The following is a 15,598-nucleotide window of genomic DNA, read 5'->3' as shown; positions in this document are numbered from 1 at the left end:
AAACGGCAGCAGACGAGCAAAAACAGCACGCCAAGCAAAAACGAGTTCGAGTTGGATATTCCAGCTACTACGGTCTTTGACGAGATTGTGTGAAAAATTCCTTAGCTTTCAATTGCCCCGAAAATGGTTGATAAATTCATAAGCATGTGGAAAGTGCGCGAATTGGCGGACAAAGTGTAAGTTATGACCAGTAATGAAATGATAATGGGGCCACAGATAGCAAATGTGTGTACAACCTCTTCTTGGGGAAGAATGGAAGAGAATGTGGCGACTCCCACGCCCCAAAGCGTTGGCCCCGCCCCCTTAAAATAACATATAAGTGCTAAAATCTGGGTAAATCCTTGATTGTTCAAGGAGGAGGGGCATTAGCTTGGATGCGATGCATTTGGGAGCTAGATTATGGTCGCTTTTGTTGCTGCTTTCAAGGTTGTTCGTAATTCCGAACGGGCTCTCGCACACACACACACATTCCGATACCTGCCTGTGTATACACCTGAGGGAGAAATATTAGTAAATCAACTTTTAATTATTTACAAATGAATTATAAACTTGGAAAAAAAAATTGAGTTGTAATAAAGTTTGAATTTAATGAGAAAATATGCTCATTCTGTAAAACAACTTATTTGAGAATTTCCGCATTTTATTTTTAATAATTTATGGCTTATCTTAGCTTATTTTTTGACGAACAAGGAAAAACTTTTATCTCAAAACTTAAAGCAAAATAATAAATATATAATTATACACAAGAAATGCTGTTCATTTCCCCGAACGTGTACATAGCTATGGACGTGTGCGTGAGGCTTTATCAAGAAAACAATTTGTTTGCTTCCGCTGCCCAAATATAACAAAATATTCCACCTGTGTTAACACTTCCAGTCAGTCCGCTCGCCTGACTTTCCAGCGAAATTGATGTTTCTGTTCGACCATCGAATTATTAATTACTGCCTGCCCGGGGTGGGAGGGGCCGGCCACCCCATATTTGGCCACCCAACGGGGCTCTACTTTCCTACGGCTGCACCTAGTAGGGTAGTACTCACTCTCTTTACGGCTAATCGGATAAAAGTCAAGCTCATATAATGGGGACAGACTCTTTCCTGGGGCTTATCAGTGAATGATAACGGAAACTGGCCCTGTTGGTACAATGAGCTCTTGCCATCGCCATTTCATCACGTTTCGAATGCCTATCAACGTCAGGGTACTTACTTTTATTTATCTTTGACTAAACAATGTAAAGCTGTATTGTCGCAGATCGTATATTTTAAGATATTTACGATTTCTGATTAGCAGCCGACATGTCTTGAAAGCAGCTTTAAAAGGCAGTCGATCCAATGAGTAAATGTAATGCCTAACCAGGTCTAACCTTCTAGGTTACGAAAATCTAAAGTGTAATATTTTATGAGATGCTAATTTGGCTTTAACGTTTTTTTTGCGAGACTTCTTCAACTTACTAACAATCTACCTCCAATTATTCAATCCTTACAGCACCAATGTCGTGATGAACTACACGGAGACGGAGGGTAAAGTGCGGGAGGCCACCAACGATGATCCTTGGGGCCCCACGGGCCCTCTGATGCAAGAGCTTGCCTACGCCACCTTCTCCTACGAAACTTTCCCGGAGGTGATGTCCATGCTGTGGAAGCGCATGCTGCAGGACAATAAAACCAATTGGCGTCGCACCTACAAGGTATGTTCCTTCAGTAGCACCTCGTACCCTCTTCTAACTCTTAAAATTGTACAATTATAGAGCCTGCTTCTGCTGAACTATTTGGTGCGCAACGGCTCTGAGCGAGTGGTGACATCCTCGCGGGAGCACATCTACGATCTGCGCTCGCTGGAGAACTACACGTTTACCGACGAGGGCGGCAAGGATCAGGGTATTAATGTTAGGCATAAGGTACGAGAGCTTATAGACTTCATTCAGGATGATGATCGACTGCGCGAGGAGCGCAAGAAGGCGAAGAAGAACAAGGACAAGTACATCGGCATGAGCAGCGATGCGATGGGTATGCGAGGCAGTGGCTACAGCGGCTACAGTGGTGGTGGCGGCAGTGGAGGTGGTGGCTACAACGATGGCGACTATCGCTCCAGTCGCGGAGACAATTGGTGTAAGTAAAAGATAACAATTATTGGAAAAGCTAGACCATTTTTGGTTTCATAACCACAGATTCTGACAAGAGCAACGCGGATCGGTATGAAGATGATGATACTCACTACGATGGCGAGCGCGAAGGATCCGACAGCGACTCACCCAGTCCAAGGTAAGTAAACAAACAATATTCCACTTAGTCTATAGTCTCTTATTCATTTCTTTTATAGACGTAATTATCGCTACAATGACCGAGCGAGTCCCGCCGATGTGGCCACCGAAGCTAAGCCCTCGAGTCTTAACATGAACATCCGTTCAAAGGCTGTCAGCTCGCCGGTGTCCAAACAGCCAACACCGGCTACCTCTAAGCAGGCTCCATCGCAGAAGAAGATTGATCTTGGAGCGGCGGCTAACTTCGGGAAACCCGCACCAGGCGGAGCGGCCGGAATCCACTCGCCCACACACCGCGACACACCCACCAGCGTAGACCTGATGGGCGCCGGCTCACCAGCCTCTGCCTCTAAGGCCAACAACAATACGCAAAGCAATAGTAACGATCTACTGGATGATCTGTTCAAGACCTGCTCGCCCACGCCGCAAAAGCAATCGGAGAAGACACTGAACCCCGGCCCAGTCACTGATGACGAAGACGACTTTAACCCGCGTGGGGGGGACGCTGGTCAGCAAGACTTTGGCGACTTTGCCTCGGCGTTCGGAGGACCGACTGCCGAACCACCTTCAACGGGCCTAATCCCAGCCAGCAACGACGAGTTTGCCGACTTTACAGCATTCCAGGGAACCACAGGGTCGAGCTCGGGACTAGATGCAAATCTTCTAACGACGGCCACGCCGGCCAACGATTCCTTCGACTTGTTCAATGCTGCTCCCTCAACGGGCGCGACGTCGCCGGGGGCCACCACGGCCACAGATCTCCTGGCGGGCCTGGGCGATCTGTCCATTCACCAAAGCATGCCAATGGGTGAGTTGCCGTTTGCAATTGTGTCGTAATGCATAGACTTAGGTTATAGGATTAGGCTTAGGTTAGAGTATCTAGAATTTAGAGTTCGGCTGTATTTAGGAATCGCTGCATGCAGGCGCGCCTCCCGAGCTTGACTAGAGCCACTAATCTCTACCTCGAGCTCCCTTTGTCCACACACAGAAACACACCCAGACTAATTACACCCTACCTACCACACATAAACGGCAACATATTCCAATCGGATGCACTCGTTCTCTTCTCGTTCTCTCCCCCAGCTGGAGTCGAGGAGCAGGTGTCATTCGTGGATGAACCTCTACCACCGCCCCCGGAATCGGTGCGACAAGCTTTCGCCAATGCCCAGACGAAGTTGCGGGAGTTGGAGCGGGTGCAGAGTGCCTCAGCAGCTGCCCAGGTGGCTGGTATTTTGCGGCAGCTACAGGAATTGAATGCTTTGCCCGGCTTTTCCACCCCGGAGCAGTTGCTCGGCTTGGATAGGCAGAAATACGATTGGACTGCGCTGGCAAACGAAGAGTTTGCGGATCTGCTCAACCAACTGATGGATCTTTTCAGCCAGGATTGGCCAGATGCCACGCGGGACTTGGAAGTACTCAACTTGTTCAAACTGGATCACAGCTTTGGTTTCATTTTGGCGTCCTTTGAGACGCTCATGAAAAAATTAGATCAACTGCCAGCTACAATAAGCGGTTTTCTGGAAAGAATGTTGCAGGATGAGTGTTTGGTTCCCATATCGTTGCTGCACATCTCCCGCCAGCGAGGATCTTTGATGAAACGCTATTCCAGAACCATTAAAATCATTCCGGAGAGGAAGTTGGACGAACTGGATGCCCAGGTGAAGGGATTTCTACAATTGCTCATTGGACTGCCCTCCCATGTGGCCAATCGTCTCGGCCGCAATCTTCCAGGCATATTTTCGCCTGTTCCCTACAAGCAGCTACTACTTCGCCAGTGGCTTAAGTCCTTTCACTTCATGGTTCAGTGCGAGAATGCAGAGGAGTACTTTGATTTGGCTCCTTATGCCTGGCTATTGTCTCAAATCGTCAATCTATTTTACGACGGTCCAACCTTGGAGGGCTTTCTGAAGGTCCTAAAGGACTACGCGATCGTCCCCAGTGGGAGAAAATTGGTTCAGAGGATCCTAAACGATCTTGACCCGGCTGCCTGTGTAAAAGTAGCACAGTCGGCTCTCTCGGCGAGTCTAAACCTTTACCTTCTTCTCGGACCTGGAGCATTAGAGGGCCCGCATTGGAAACACTGCTTGCTTCAAAAGATACCTCTTCAGCGCACGCCTGTGGAAAATAAACAGTTGAAAACCCTAGCAACGTATCTGAATGCCACTTCTCCAACACAGGTGGAGGTGCTGTTCAATCAACTGCTGGGAATCTGGTCCAAACGCATCTCTCTTCAGAAACTGAGCACCCAGGAGCACTTGGCCATATCCAAGTTCCTGGTCCTTGCAGGCAAATGCCTTTGTCGCGGCCTAGACATCGGCCTGGACAGCAAACGCCAGCTGCACGATGGCCTCAGTCACCACCTGCAGTCCCCTGATGCACTGCAGCGATATGTGGGCATGAAAACTGTGGAACTTTTGTTTAACTTTATGGCTAGTCCGGAAACGAAAGAGGAAGATCGTTTGCGGTTTGATTACACAACGTTGAAGGATACAGCTGATTGGCACATCTTCGAAGAGTTTGACGACTTGGCCCAGTTCGAGTGCCCTAGTATCGCCGAATTGGACGAAAAGCCCAGTAAAAGGAACTCTCATCTCTTGCAGTTGGACTTGCAGGAGTTTATGGGCGGCTCGGAGGAGAAGAAACAGAACACTATTATTGCAGTTGTCAAGAAACCAGATGTTTCCAAGAAAGACAATCTCAAAATGGAGCTGGATTCGGATGATGATGAGCCATTAGATGAAGATGACGATGATCTGAAGCCCTACAGCATGAGCAACGACATAAGCACCACTTTGGAACAGCGTCCCAAGTTTCTACTCGACCTACTGCATCTGCTGCGCACCAAGGTCGAGAACTATCAGGTCTTCGAAGGGGCCTTGAGCACGGCGGAGAAACTAATTCGCGGCCAGCTGGCCAGGCATGACACGCAGTTGGCGCTGGACTTGCTGCAGCTGTTCCTCACCCTTGATATGCAGTTCTATTACGAGAACTTTGAAGACACCCGGTTCCAGTGTTGTGTGGCCATTTGTGTCTCGCATCCCGGGCCTTGTGCCGAGTACCTGTGTCGTCAGTTCCACACGGACAACTCCTGCTACGCAGCCGACGTGCGCATCCTCATCCTGCAAGTGCTCGCTGCCTCGGCCAAAGAATTGTCGTCCGGCAATGAGAAGCAGGAACAAGAGCAAATGTCAATGGACTCCCTAGACATTATCCCCCCGGCAGCCAAGCAACCGCGCAAGTTTGATCGCCTACAGGGAGAGGAGAATCCGGCAGCTCGTCTGGCGGCTGCCCAGCGAATCATCCGCGAGCGTTTGAAGGCCAAGACCAAGAGATACTTTAACAAACCCACGTCCACTGAGCGGCTGGAACGGGCCAACCCTTTCCATCCAGTGGCCGGTACCTTTTTCTTCAGCCTGGTTAGGGGGCAGCGTACCAGGCAAATGCTGTTCGTCAAGTACGAGAACATAGCCCACGACATCGATACCCAGTTGCTGGTGAACCTACTGCACACTCTTTCCGTGGTGGTCATGGCTTCTCAAAACTGTCCCCTGCTGCCGACAATGACCCGTGAGATCTTCGACCTGTGCGCCTTCGTGAGATTCAACGCAGAGGCTCGCGTCCGGGCTGCCACGCTCCAGCTGATTGGGATTGCTCTGGTCACCACTCCCGCCCATGTGTTGGGCCACCATTTTGCAGAGTCTCTCAATGAGCTGCAGCGTTGGTTGGAGGATTTCATAAGATCGCCCTTGATGGGCGGCGAAACATCCGAGGAGTGTCGAGATCTGGCCCAAAGTATCCTAGATACCTGCTACAAGCTATTCGATACAGCTGCCATGGAGCAAGCTGCCTAGACTTAGATAATAACCATATAGGGTGGGCCTATCTGTGAACAGAAGATGTGTAAAATATATTTTCATTTAGAAATACTTCACCCACGTTAATATACATACACATACTCCTTTAAGACACAGTGTCCTTGTACTTACCATACCATAATATAAAATATTGTTTGGAATAGCTTATATATTTCATGAAATTACAATTTATGTATTTAAAGCCCGCCAAAGCAAAGCATTGTATTGCAGGTATATACGGATTTATTTTATTTAAACTTCTTTCTTCTGTTCATTTGTTTTTCTCCTACTGCATATTTGTATTGCAACCACACACACATCGGATCTAATTCCATTTCTCGAATATAAATATATAAATATGTACTTAATTGAAAAGCATTTCTCAATATTCCGGGCATTGTGCCGCCGCCGCAGCCGCGGACCCATTAGGTAAACAAACAAAACCCTAGCCATTCAATAGAAACAGCCACCGCAATAGATGCATATTTGATCTTATTTGTTTAAAAGCTAATTGCACCCGACAACTTCATTTGCTCCGCCTGAGTTGATCAACATCGCTTCCGAGTAGAGAACACTAACCACCAACTAGTAGTGCAATTTCAATCATTATCCAGACACTCTACTAAACATCCAGCTTCTATTTTAAAGCATATATAAGGTTATAGCCTCTTTGTAACGAAATTCTACTCTTTTTCTTTTCCAGACAATATGCTGCCACCTATCAGCAACAATCTGCTCCAGCCAATGTCTGTCACCAGTAACAATAACAATAATAACACCACAAATGGAGCAGCCACCACTGCGTCGAGTGTCCAACCGACCAATGTGGGGGCCACCTGGTCGGGCAACCTCAAGGCTGGGAATCTAAACATCGATCTGGACAACCTGCTGGTGAGCAAGTCGGGCAAATCAGGCGGCCCAGCGCCATCGATGAATGCCTTGAAGACCCAGAGTCCGGCGAAGAACCCTCTGAATGTGCAGACCACTGGCGGATTCCCAGGACTCTCCCCGATGACTAGTCCGAATGTGTTCGGGGCCCAGCAGAACATTCCACAAAACCAGGCAGCATTTGCTAACTTTGGAGCATTTCAGCAGCAACCTCAGCAGCAGAACCATAGCAATAACAACAACGGCTCGTCGGCATTCGATTTGTTTCAATGATATTGTTTAGCTTAATTAACCCAACTCCGATCTACTTTCCGATATTTCCACTCACGCATTCACATTTCCACGATCGCTGAACTATCGTTCTACTATTATTTACGTATACCTACCCCTCCTTTGCTGTATAAAGTTTGCGAAGCGTGCAATTTGTTGCTAAATTTATTGTTAAAAGGCTCCGTTCTCCCCGTTTCTTGGATCCCACCACCCACGCATGAACTCCACATCCGTCCTGATTGTCCACTCGAAGCTTGGATGCCATCGTCGGCTGAGTCAAGCGAACGCAATACTGAGTAAATGAATAATGGTTGTACTGAACGGATATATGTTAGCACAACGCGCGGACGGACAGCTGAGCGATCCATCATTGAAATTGTTAAAATACTACAAATAATGAAATCAAACAATTTTAGCAATAGTTAACGTTACGATGTGTCTGTATATAAAAATTGTATGTGAAAAATATGAAATATAAAAGAATTGAAATCAATAATTCCGATAATATCCATTTTAAATTTATAAAATCATGGCTAAAACCTAATAATCCTAACTTGGTTAGCATGGTGTCCATGGATCTTTTTCAGGGAAAATGCAATATTTTTGTCAATAATAATGCGATCGGGGAATGTCATATATTCCCGATTTTAGATCTTCGAGAACTATAATTTTCAATCGAAACCTGGCCGCCGCAAATCTGAGCCAATTTTCGAAATTTTTCAAAGGGGTAACATCGTGATTTTGGGCAAAAATCGACCCAAAATTTTATTTTCCAACTTCTACAATATTTTGGTCCAGGTCGAAGCTACTAGGATCCCTGATTTGTAAATGGTAGTGCTTTTCGAAATCCGATCCGAATTGTCTGAAATATTGACTTAAAGGTGTCTCAAAATGTCGCATTTTAGCCACCCAATGGTCTTAACTTGGTCAACATGGTGTCCATGGATCTTTTTCAGGGAAAATGCTATATTTTTGTCAATAATAATGCGATCGACGAATGTCATATATTCCCGATTTTAGATCTTCGAGAACTATAATTTTCAATCGAAACCTGTCGACGCAAATCTGAGCCAATTTTCGAAATTTTTCAAAGGGGTAACATCGTGATTTTGGCCAAAAATCGACCCGAAATTTTATTTTTCAACTTCTACAATATTTCGGTCCAGATCGAAGCTACTAGGATCCCTGATTTGTAAATGGTAGTGCTTTTCGAAATCCGATACGAATTGGCTGAAATATTGACTAAAGGTGTCTCAAAATCTCGCATTTTAGCCACCCAAGGGTCTTAACTTGGTCAACATGGTGTCCATGGATCTTTTTCAGGGAAAATGCTATATTTTTGTCAATAATGCGATCGACGAATGTCATATATTCCCGATTTTAGATCTTCGAGAACTATAATTTTCAATCGAAACCTGTCGACGCAAATCTGAGCCAATTTTCGAAATTTTTCAAAGGGGTAACATCGTGATTTTGGCCAAAAATCGATCCGAAATTTTATTTTTCAACTTCTACAATATTTCGGTCCAGATCGAAGCTACTAGGATCCCTGATTTGTAAATGGTAGTGCTTTTCGAAATCCGATACGAATTGGCTGAAATATTGACTAAAAGGTGTCTCAAAATGTCGCATTTTAGGCACCCAATGGTCTTAACTTGGTCAACACGGTGTCCATGGATCTTTTTCAGGGAAAATGCTATATTTTTGTCAATAATAATGCGATCGCTGAATGTCAAATATTCCCGATCTTAGATCTTCGAAAACTATCATTTTCAATTAAAACCTGGCCAACGAAAATCTGAGCCAATTTTCGAAATTTTTCAAAGGGGTAACATCATGATTTTGGCCAAAAATCGACCCAAAATTTTATTTCCCAACATCTACAATATTTTGGTCCAGGTCGAAGCTACTAGGATCCCTGATTTGTAAATGGTACTTCTTTTCGAAATCCGATACGAATTGGCTGAAATATTGACTAAAAGGTGTCTCAAAATCTCGCATTTTAGCCACCCAATGGTCTTAACTTGGTCAACATGGTGTCCATGGATCTTTTTCAGGGAAAATGCTATATTTTTGTCAATAATAATGCGATCGCCGAATGTCAAATATTCCCGATCTTAGATCTTCGAAAACTATCATTTTCAATCAAAACCTGGCCGACGAAAATCTGACCCAATTTTCGAAATTTTTCAAAGGGGTAACATCATGATTTTGGCAAAAAATCGACCCAAAATTTTATTTTCCAACTTCTACAATATTTCGGTCCAGGTCGAAGCTACTAGGATCCCTGATTTATAAAAGGGATTCCTCTTCCAAATCCGATACGAATTGGCTGAAATATTGACTAAAAGGTGTCTAAAAATTTTTGATATTTGCCACAAGCCTCAACGCTTCCGTTTTATTCAGGAACTTGCCATTGGATAGCCTGACCGGCAGATATGGTCCAAGAACCTTCCGGATAAAGATCGTTCTAAAAGCCCGGTAATTTCTGTTTCTTAAACCCTCTGAATAACAAATAACAAACACAAATATATTTCGGGACAAATACCCTACACGGTTTATTGAATATAAAGTTGGGTCCATTTGGAAAAGGGTAAAAGTACAAATTAGGAAAGTAAAACGAAATTGTGAACTTAAAACTACGCTGAATGCAGGCGACAATTACGCTTCGACGGCTTCCTTATTTTTGTTCTTCTTTTTCTTCTTCTTCTTTGGCTCTCCATCGGCGTTTCCGTTGCCGTTTTCAGCCTCTGCCGTTCCGTTTCCATTGCTGGCTCCATTGGTTTCGGTCTCTTCTTCCGCACCGCGCTTCTTCTTCTTTTTCTTCTTCTCAGACTGAGCAGCAGCGGCAGCTTCCTGGCCAACTGCCTCGATGGCCTCCTTCATGACCTCGATATTCTTGCGCGGCACATCACCGGACTCGTAGAACTTAAGGCGATCTTCCACTTGCTGTTTTAGCGTCTCACCGAACACGCTAGTCGGCTGCTCGAGGAAGCAATCGATACGAGAAGCAATGGAGCACTTGTTGGCCAGGAAACGGGAAATGCGTCCCTTGTTTTTGATTCCGGCACGGCCAATAAAGGAAGAGTGGTAGATCAAACCATATTTGGGAGTGTTGGAGCGGGTCTTCAGGGCACGGAAAAGAGCCTTTTCGGCACCCAAAATCTGTACCGTGGATGCAGGGTACTTGGCCAAGTTGGTCAAACTGCCGGCATGCGAGATGAGGCGGGCACCAACTTGGTCGCCTATCAAAGACTGCAGATTGGGCGCCACCAAGTTCATTTTGTTGTGCAGATAGGTGGACAACTTCTTTCGGTACTCGGATAGCTTGACAACGCGCTCAGCAAAAAGCTCGATGTTCATCAGATCCACGATGGAAATATCCATTCCCATTGACATCTTAGCCGCATCTATAATGGCTTGTGCCTTGGCCGAATCCATAACGATCTTTTCAAGCTCATCGAGCTGATCCTGGGTGAGGTTCTTGCGGTCCTTAATGAACTTGGCCGTCTTAGCAAACATGTAGTTATCGGGCACGATTTTGACCAGTTCTGGGAAGTGGTAAGAGTACCACTCGCGTATGCGCATGGAAAAGGTGTTGACGTCTTTGTCGAGCTGATCCAGCAGAGCAATAGACTGAATAATCATGTTGTCGGAACGATGGACGTTGAACTTGACCTTGGCACGCGAGTAGCTATGGCCCAGACCCAACTGAGCAACGCCAGCAGATTGGTCGGTGAATCCTAAGAAGAAAGAATTCCATAAAAGATTAGGAAATGGTATCTATTTTGGAACTGCAGTTCAACCTACCTTTGACCAACTTGGAAAAGTGGAAGCGTACACCTCGCAGAATTTCAGGAACTACACCAAAGTGACTGCACTGTACTCCAATGGCCTCAGTGATTGCTGCTCCCAGCTTGGCATCAGCAATGCCAAGGGTGCACTTCTTCTTTTTTAGCTTGGCGAAGAAATCATCCAGGAAAGTAAGCAGATCCTGTGGCACAATACCCTCAGAGATGGCATTGATATTTTCTAGGGCGGCAATGGCGGTCTTGAAGGGAGCAAATCCAGCCAGCTTCACTATCGAGTTGAACTTGGCAATGTCCGTGACGGAGGACTCTACTTGGGGCAGGAACATGGACACCTCCTCGAACTCTTTGACGGAGAAGAGCGAGAATCCCGCTGCATGCTCGTAGAGCACATAGAGGTTCGACTGTGGAAGGGCAAAATCACATAAGTTATGGGCAACAATCATTTTGGTGTGGTGGCAAGCACATGTTTTGGAGGCCCTTTTTTCTGATATCAGTTTAGGTTAGTTTCTGCACCACAAACACTCCATTTTTACAATTTCCATATAGTATAACATAAAGAGCATTTATTTAGCATTTATATTTACCATATTTATGCCGAAAGTGCACCGATTTTATTAGTAAATATATATTTATCCACAAAATGCGGTGCTGCCGTTGTTTTTCCACGTGCTAAACCTCTTAGAGTGACCAAAACCTGAAAACGGGAAAATACCGCAGCCCTTCCACAAAATACCGATACAAGACCTGTTTAGCTATTGATACATTTTATGCAGGCTGGCCACGTTGATAAAAGACAGAGAAGGAAAGAAAGAGTCTGCGTGAAAGCAATTTTATTTTTATTTATAACAATTTTTGCGTTTATAAACAACTAAAATCCGTCGTTGCATTGCTCATTATCTGGAGGCGAGCTTATCAGCTGTTGAGTTAGTGTAGCAGCGTGTCACCGAAACCGCAACAAACATCGGATTCTTATACGTCCCCCATTTCGTTTAAAAACCTGCTGCAAAAATTCCTTTCCAGCAATTTTTTTTTTTTATAATTTCATTGTTGCTTCGGATTGGAAGTTAATTGTGTGACTATTGGAGGAGGAACACCCGAGACACCCGGAAAAGCGGTGAGGTACTCGCCGAAAAATTTTCAGCTAAAGCTTCCACTGCGAAATTTGATTTGGAGCAGGTGAAAGGCGAAGGAGAACTGCATGGCCATGGACTTTTTGTTGTAAGTTCTTTATTGAAAAGCAAAAAAAAAAACCATTCAATGCAAAAACACCACAAAAAAAGAGTAGCAACTCTTCAGAGGACAAAGAAAGCTTCGAATACTCCCCTCCTCCGATGCTTTGTTCCCTATAAATTGCCCTGTCGGAGGTGGGGTTACTTCCCCAACTTCGTTTACAAAATGGGGTTGTTGGGGCCAAGACTAATTCGTTTCTTTCTCTCTAGCGGCTCGCGTTCCAGCAAGACCTTTAAGCCAAAAAAGAATATACCCGAGGGCACACACCAATATGATCTCATGAAGCATGCAGCCGCCACTCTAGGCTCAGGCAATCTTCGCAATGCAGTAGCCCTGCCCGATGGCGAGGATCTCAACGAGTGGGTGGCTGTCAACAGTAAGTAAACCATACCTATTACTATTGGATCTGGAAATCTTATTAAATGCTTTTTTAGCTGTGGACTTCTTCAATCAGATCAACATGCTGTACGGAACCATAACAGAGTTCTGCACGGAGGAAAGCTGTGGCATTATGTCGGCGGGCCCCAAGTACGAATACCACTGGGCGGATGGCCTGACAGTGAAGAAGCCCATCAAGTGTAGTGCCCCCAAGTATATTGACTACCTGATGACCTGGGTGCAAGACCAGCTGGACGATGAGACTTTGTTCCCTTCAAAGATCGGTGTCCCGTTCCCAAAGAACTTTCTCTCCTCCGCCAAGACCATACTGAAGCGTCTTTTCCGCGTCTACGCGCATATCTACCACCAACACTTCTCAGAAGTGGTGACGCTGGGCGAAGAGGCCCACCTCAATACGTCCTTTAAGCATTTTATCTTCTTCGTGCAGGAGTTTAACTTGATCGAGCGCCGCGAGCTGGCCCCTCTGCAGGAACTCATCGATAAGCTGACGGCAAAGGATGAGAGGCAGATATAGGAATCACTGCAGCTGGTGGACTCTGGAGGTGGCGGTTGTGGTAGTGATTCGGGAGGCGTTGGCATGCAGTTGGACTTGTGATGGGAGCGCTTCGGCAGACTTTAGTTAGTTACCGCCCTTCCCCTTCCTCGTTTATCGTTTATAGCTTTTAAGTTTCGTTCAGTGCTTCACGTGTTCCCCCCACTAAAAACAGAAACAAAACAGAAGAAAAACTATATAGCGGGCTAAATGCTGATCCAAGAGGAACAACTATATTTTTATATGTGAAAAACGTAAATTTAAGAAATATAAATCATATTTATATACATATTTGTAAAAGAGAAAACTGAACAGCAGCCTCAGCACGCCTTCTAATACTAACACACATACCCCGCTTGCAAGAATCATTATTACGTTCACAAACTATGCGTGTTTTCCTTGTTTATCGTTTTTCTTTCTGTGTATGTATGTATGTATTTATTACTATTAAACTATCGCTATTTAGCTCGGCGTCGTGCAGCGAAATAAACGAAATGATTTTGTAATGCAAACCCCCAGAAATGTGAGGCGGCGATGATCGTCGACAGCACCCAATAACTGATAATAATTGTAGACTTGATAAACATTTTTGATACGTTTTATACTAATAAAGAGAATATTATGAATTATCGTGCATTGACACTCTTTATTTCAAAACGAAAACAAAACAAAAAAAAAAAATGGGTTAGATTAACTAGGTTATTTAACCTTGATTGTGACGAATAAATTGTAAAACTATGGATTATTGGGGTATTATGGAATTGCTGTAGTTTGCTTCCTTATGACATGACAACCGATATGCGCTTAGTGAGTATTTGCGCATTTTTTGCCCAAGTAATCTCTAGGCTAATCGTCGTCTTATCACTGTCGCCACACTAACCCCAATCACTTGAGCTTGCTTTTGTATTTGTCTTGCTCCACATAAAAATCGGCATTCTCCTCCAACAGCTGTTTCCATTTGAGTGCAAGCTCCTCATAGCTCGGTCCCTGGCCACCCAAATCCTTGGGGAGTAGATCACAGTTCACAGAGGTTCCCTCGCGGCGAACAAACAAGCGAGATCGAATCTTGGGAGTCATAAAAATTCTGAAATTAGAAATAAATTTAAATTTAAATAAATTTAGTTTTAAAGTAAGCCCACCTGAAGGTATTCAAGAATATGTTGACATGCCTTGGAGCGTTTGTGAACTCCAGGAGCTTCGGCTGACAGGGGTACGCTGTCCAGCTCTCCACCGATCGCTTGATAAGCTTTGGATTTAATTGCAGGGCATGACCTAGCTGAACACCCTGCATATCTAGTATGGCCACCATGCCTCGGGCACATACCTCCGGCTCGAGTTTTAACAGGAGGTCCAATATCATTTTACTTGTCTGTGAGATAGAATTTTTGAAAAAAAATATATATATTAGGAGCAAATATATCACATATAAACAGACAATTTTTCGCTAAAAGTTTCACAGTGCGTATGAGTAATATGTTTAAAAAACTCAATGGCATCTACATATGTATGTATGTTTGGTTGTATGTATCTGCATATAATACAGAATACGAACTTTATCCTCACTTTTATAGTATATAAACAAACTGGCGTTGGTTTCTTATTTTTTTATAAAACAAAAGGTAGAGTTGGGCACGTAAACATGACTCACCTTAAATACGTTGTTTTGAGAGTGCTTCTTAGGATCATGAGCCGCAGTTCGGATCACCACCACCATCCTTTGTTCCGCATCCGGTCCAATTGGAAGGAATACGCCTAGATCAAGCAACTCCTGGATCTCTGGAAGCTTTGGATCCCGATTGTCAAACCACTCGGTGCGCTCAGCCCTCATTTGGTAGAATGTTTTCAACTTTTTCTTGGTTCGTTCCACATCGAATTTAGAAGTTCGCAGAAAAAAATGCAGGTTTTCGTAAGAGTTGCACCCGTTGACCTGGGGATTGGCCGAGAGCCAGTCGCTTAGCTCCTGGACCTGCTGCAGAACCTTCTCGGGATCATCTTCGTAGGTCGCTACTTGACGCCGGGAGCTGCTGCTGCGGGACCACATGTCGCTGGGGTTAGTACGGCGGTTGCACCAGTACTAAACTATTGTTTATTAACAAAAATGGATTGCTACACATGCGTCGCTATCAAAGGGTACAAAAGCTTTCCAAGCTTTTCCATCAAAATCGTTTGGTCAGCACTCTGCTTTGTCAATTCTAAAAATATATGTTTCCTTATCCATTGCAAGCTTAATTGCTGCGTTTGCGAAAATAGGATTATCGCGGTTGATTTGTGCAATTGTGCCATTTGTTTACATCGGGGGATTGTTTTGGGGGCTTTTACTTTGTATTTGCGCAGATCGATAACGATAGACGTCAAC

At 44.7% G+C, this 15,598-nt stretch overlaps 4 protein-coding genes across 5 annotated transcripts; 2 read left to right on the top strand and 2 right to left on the bottom strand.

Annotated features, from left to right (window-relative positions):
- The first annotated feature begins 34 nt into the window (after positions 1 to 34).
- Positions 35 to 7,765, top strand: lqfR (clathrin interactor lqfR). Of its 2 annotated transcripts, none has more exons than XM_017233174.3 (6): positions 35 to 176; positions 1,483 to 1,684; positions 1,745 to 2,105; positions 2,165 to 2,258; positions 2,317 to 3,065; positions 6,815 to 7,765. In XM_017233174.3, the coding sequence occupies exons 1-6, from the start codon at positions 124 to 126 to the stop codon at positions 7,270 to 7,272; spliced, it is 1,917 nt and encodes a 638-aa protein (XP_017088663.2). In that variant the 5' UTR covers positions 35 to 123; the 3' UTR covers positions 7,273 to 7,765. The 2 variants fall into 2 exon arrangements, with proteins under 2 accessions (XP_017088663.2, XP_017088662.2); XM_017233173.3 differs by lacking the exon at positions 6,815 to 7,765 and adding an exon at positions 3,341 to 6,155.
- Positions 7,766 to 9,798: 2,033 nt separating this feature from the next.
- On the bottom strand, positions 9,799 to 11,775 carry Nop56 (Nop56 ribonucleoprotein). Its single transcript, XM_017233024.3, has 3 exons — positions 11,666 to 11,775; positions 11,080 to 11,482; positions 9,799 to 11,012 (listed from the first exon to the last, which is right to left on the bottom strand). The coding sequence occupies exons 1-3, from the start codon at positions 11,666 to 11,668 to the stop codon at positions 9,931 to 9,933; spliced, it is 1,488 nt and encodes a 495-aa protein (XP_017088513.1). The 5' UTR covers positions 11,669 to 11,775; the 3' UTR covers positions 9,799 to 9,930.
- Positions 11,776 to 11,861: 86 nt separating this feature from the next.
- On the top strand, positions 11,862 to 13,872 carry mats (MOB kinase activator-like 1). Its single transcript, XM_017233213.3, has 3 exons — positions 11,862 to 12,299; positions 12,521 to 12,687; positions 12,746 to 13,872. The coding sequence occupies exons 1-3, from the start codon at positions 12,280 to 12,282 to the stop codon at positions 13,222 to 13,224; spliced, it is 666 nt and encodes a 221-aa protein (XP_017088702.1). The 5' UTR covers positions 11,862 to 12,279; the 3' UTR covers positions 13,225 to 13,872.
- pinta (prolonged depolarization afterpotential (PDA) is not apparent) lies at positions 13,869 to 15,574 on the bottom strand. The gene is made up of 3 exons (XM_017233212.3): positions 14,891 to 15,574; positions 14,382 to 14,611; positions 13,869 to 14,326 (listed from the first exon to the last, which is right to left on the bottom strand). Exons 1-3 carry the CDS (start codon positions 15,281 to 15,283, stop codon positions 14,128 to 14,130), a joined length of 822 nt encoding a protein of 273 aa, XP_017088701.2. The 5' UTR covers positions 15,284 to 15,574; the 3' UTR covers positions 13,869 to 14,127.
- Between the last annotated feature and the right edge of the window lie 24 nt (positions 15,575 to 15,598).

This window comes from Drosophila bipectinata, chromosome 3R (genome assembly GCF_030179905.1).
Source record: "Drosophila bipectinata strain 14024-0381.07 chromosome 3R, DbipHiC1v2, whole genome shotgun sequence".
Taxonomy (NCBI): Eukaryota; Metazoa; Arthropoda; class Insecta; order Diptera; family Drosophilidae; genus Drosophila; species Drosophila bipectinata.
The sequence above is the reverse complement of the archived record's forward strand: the minus strand, read 5'-3'. Positions and strand labels throughout refer to the sequence as shown.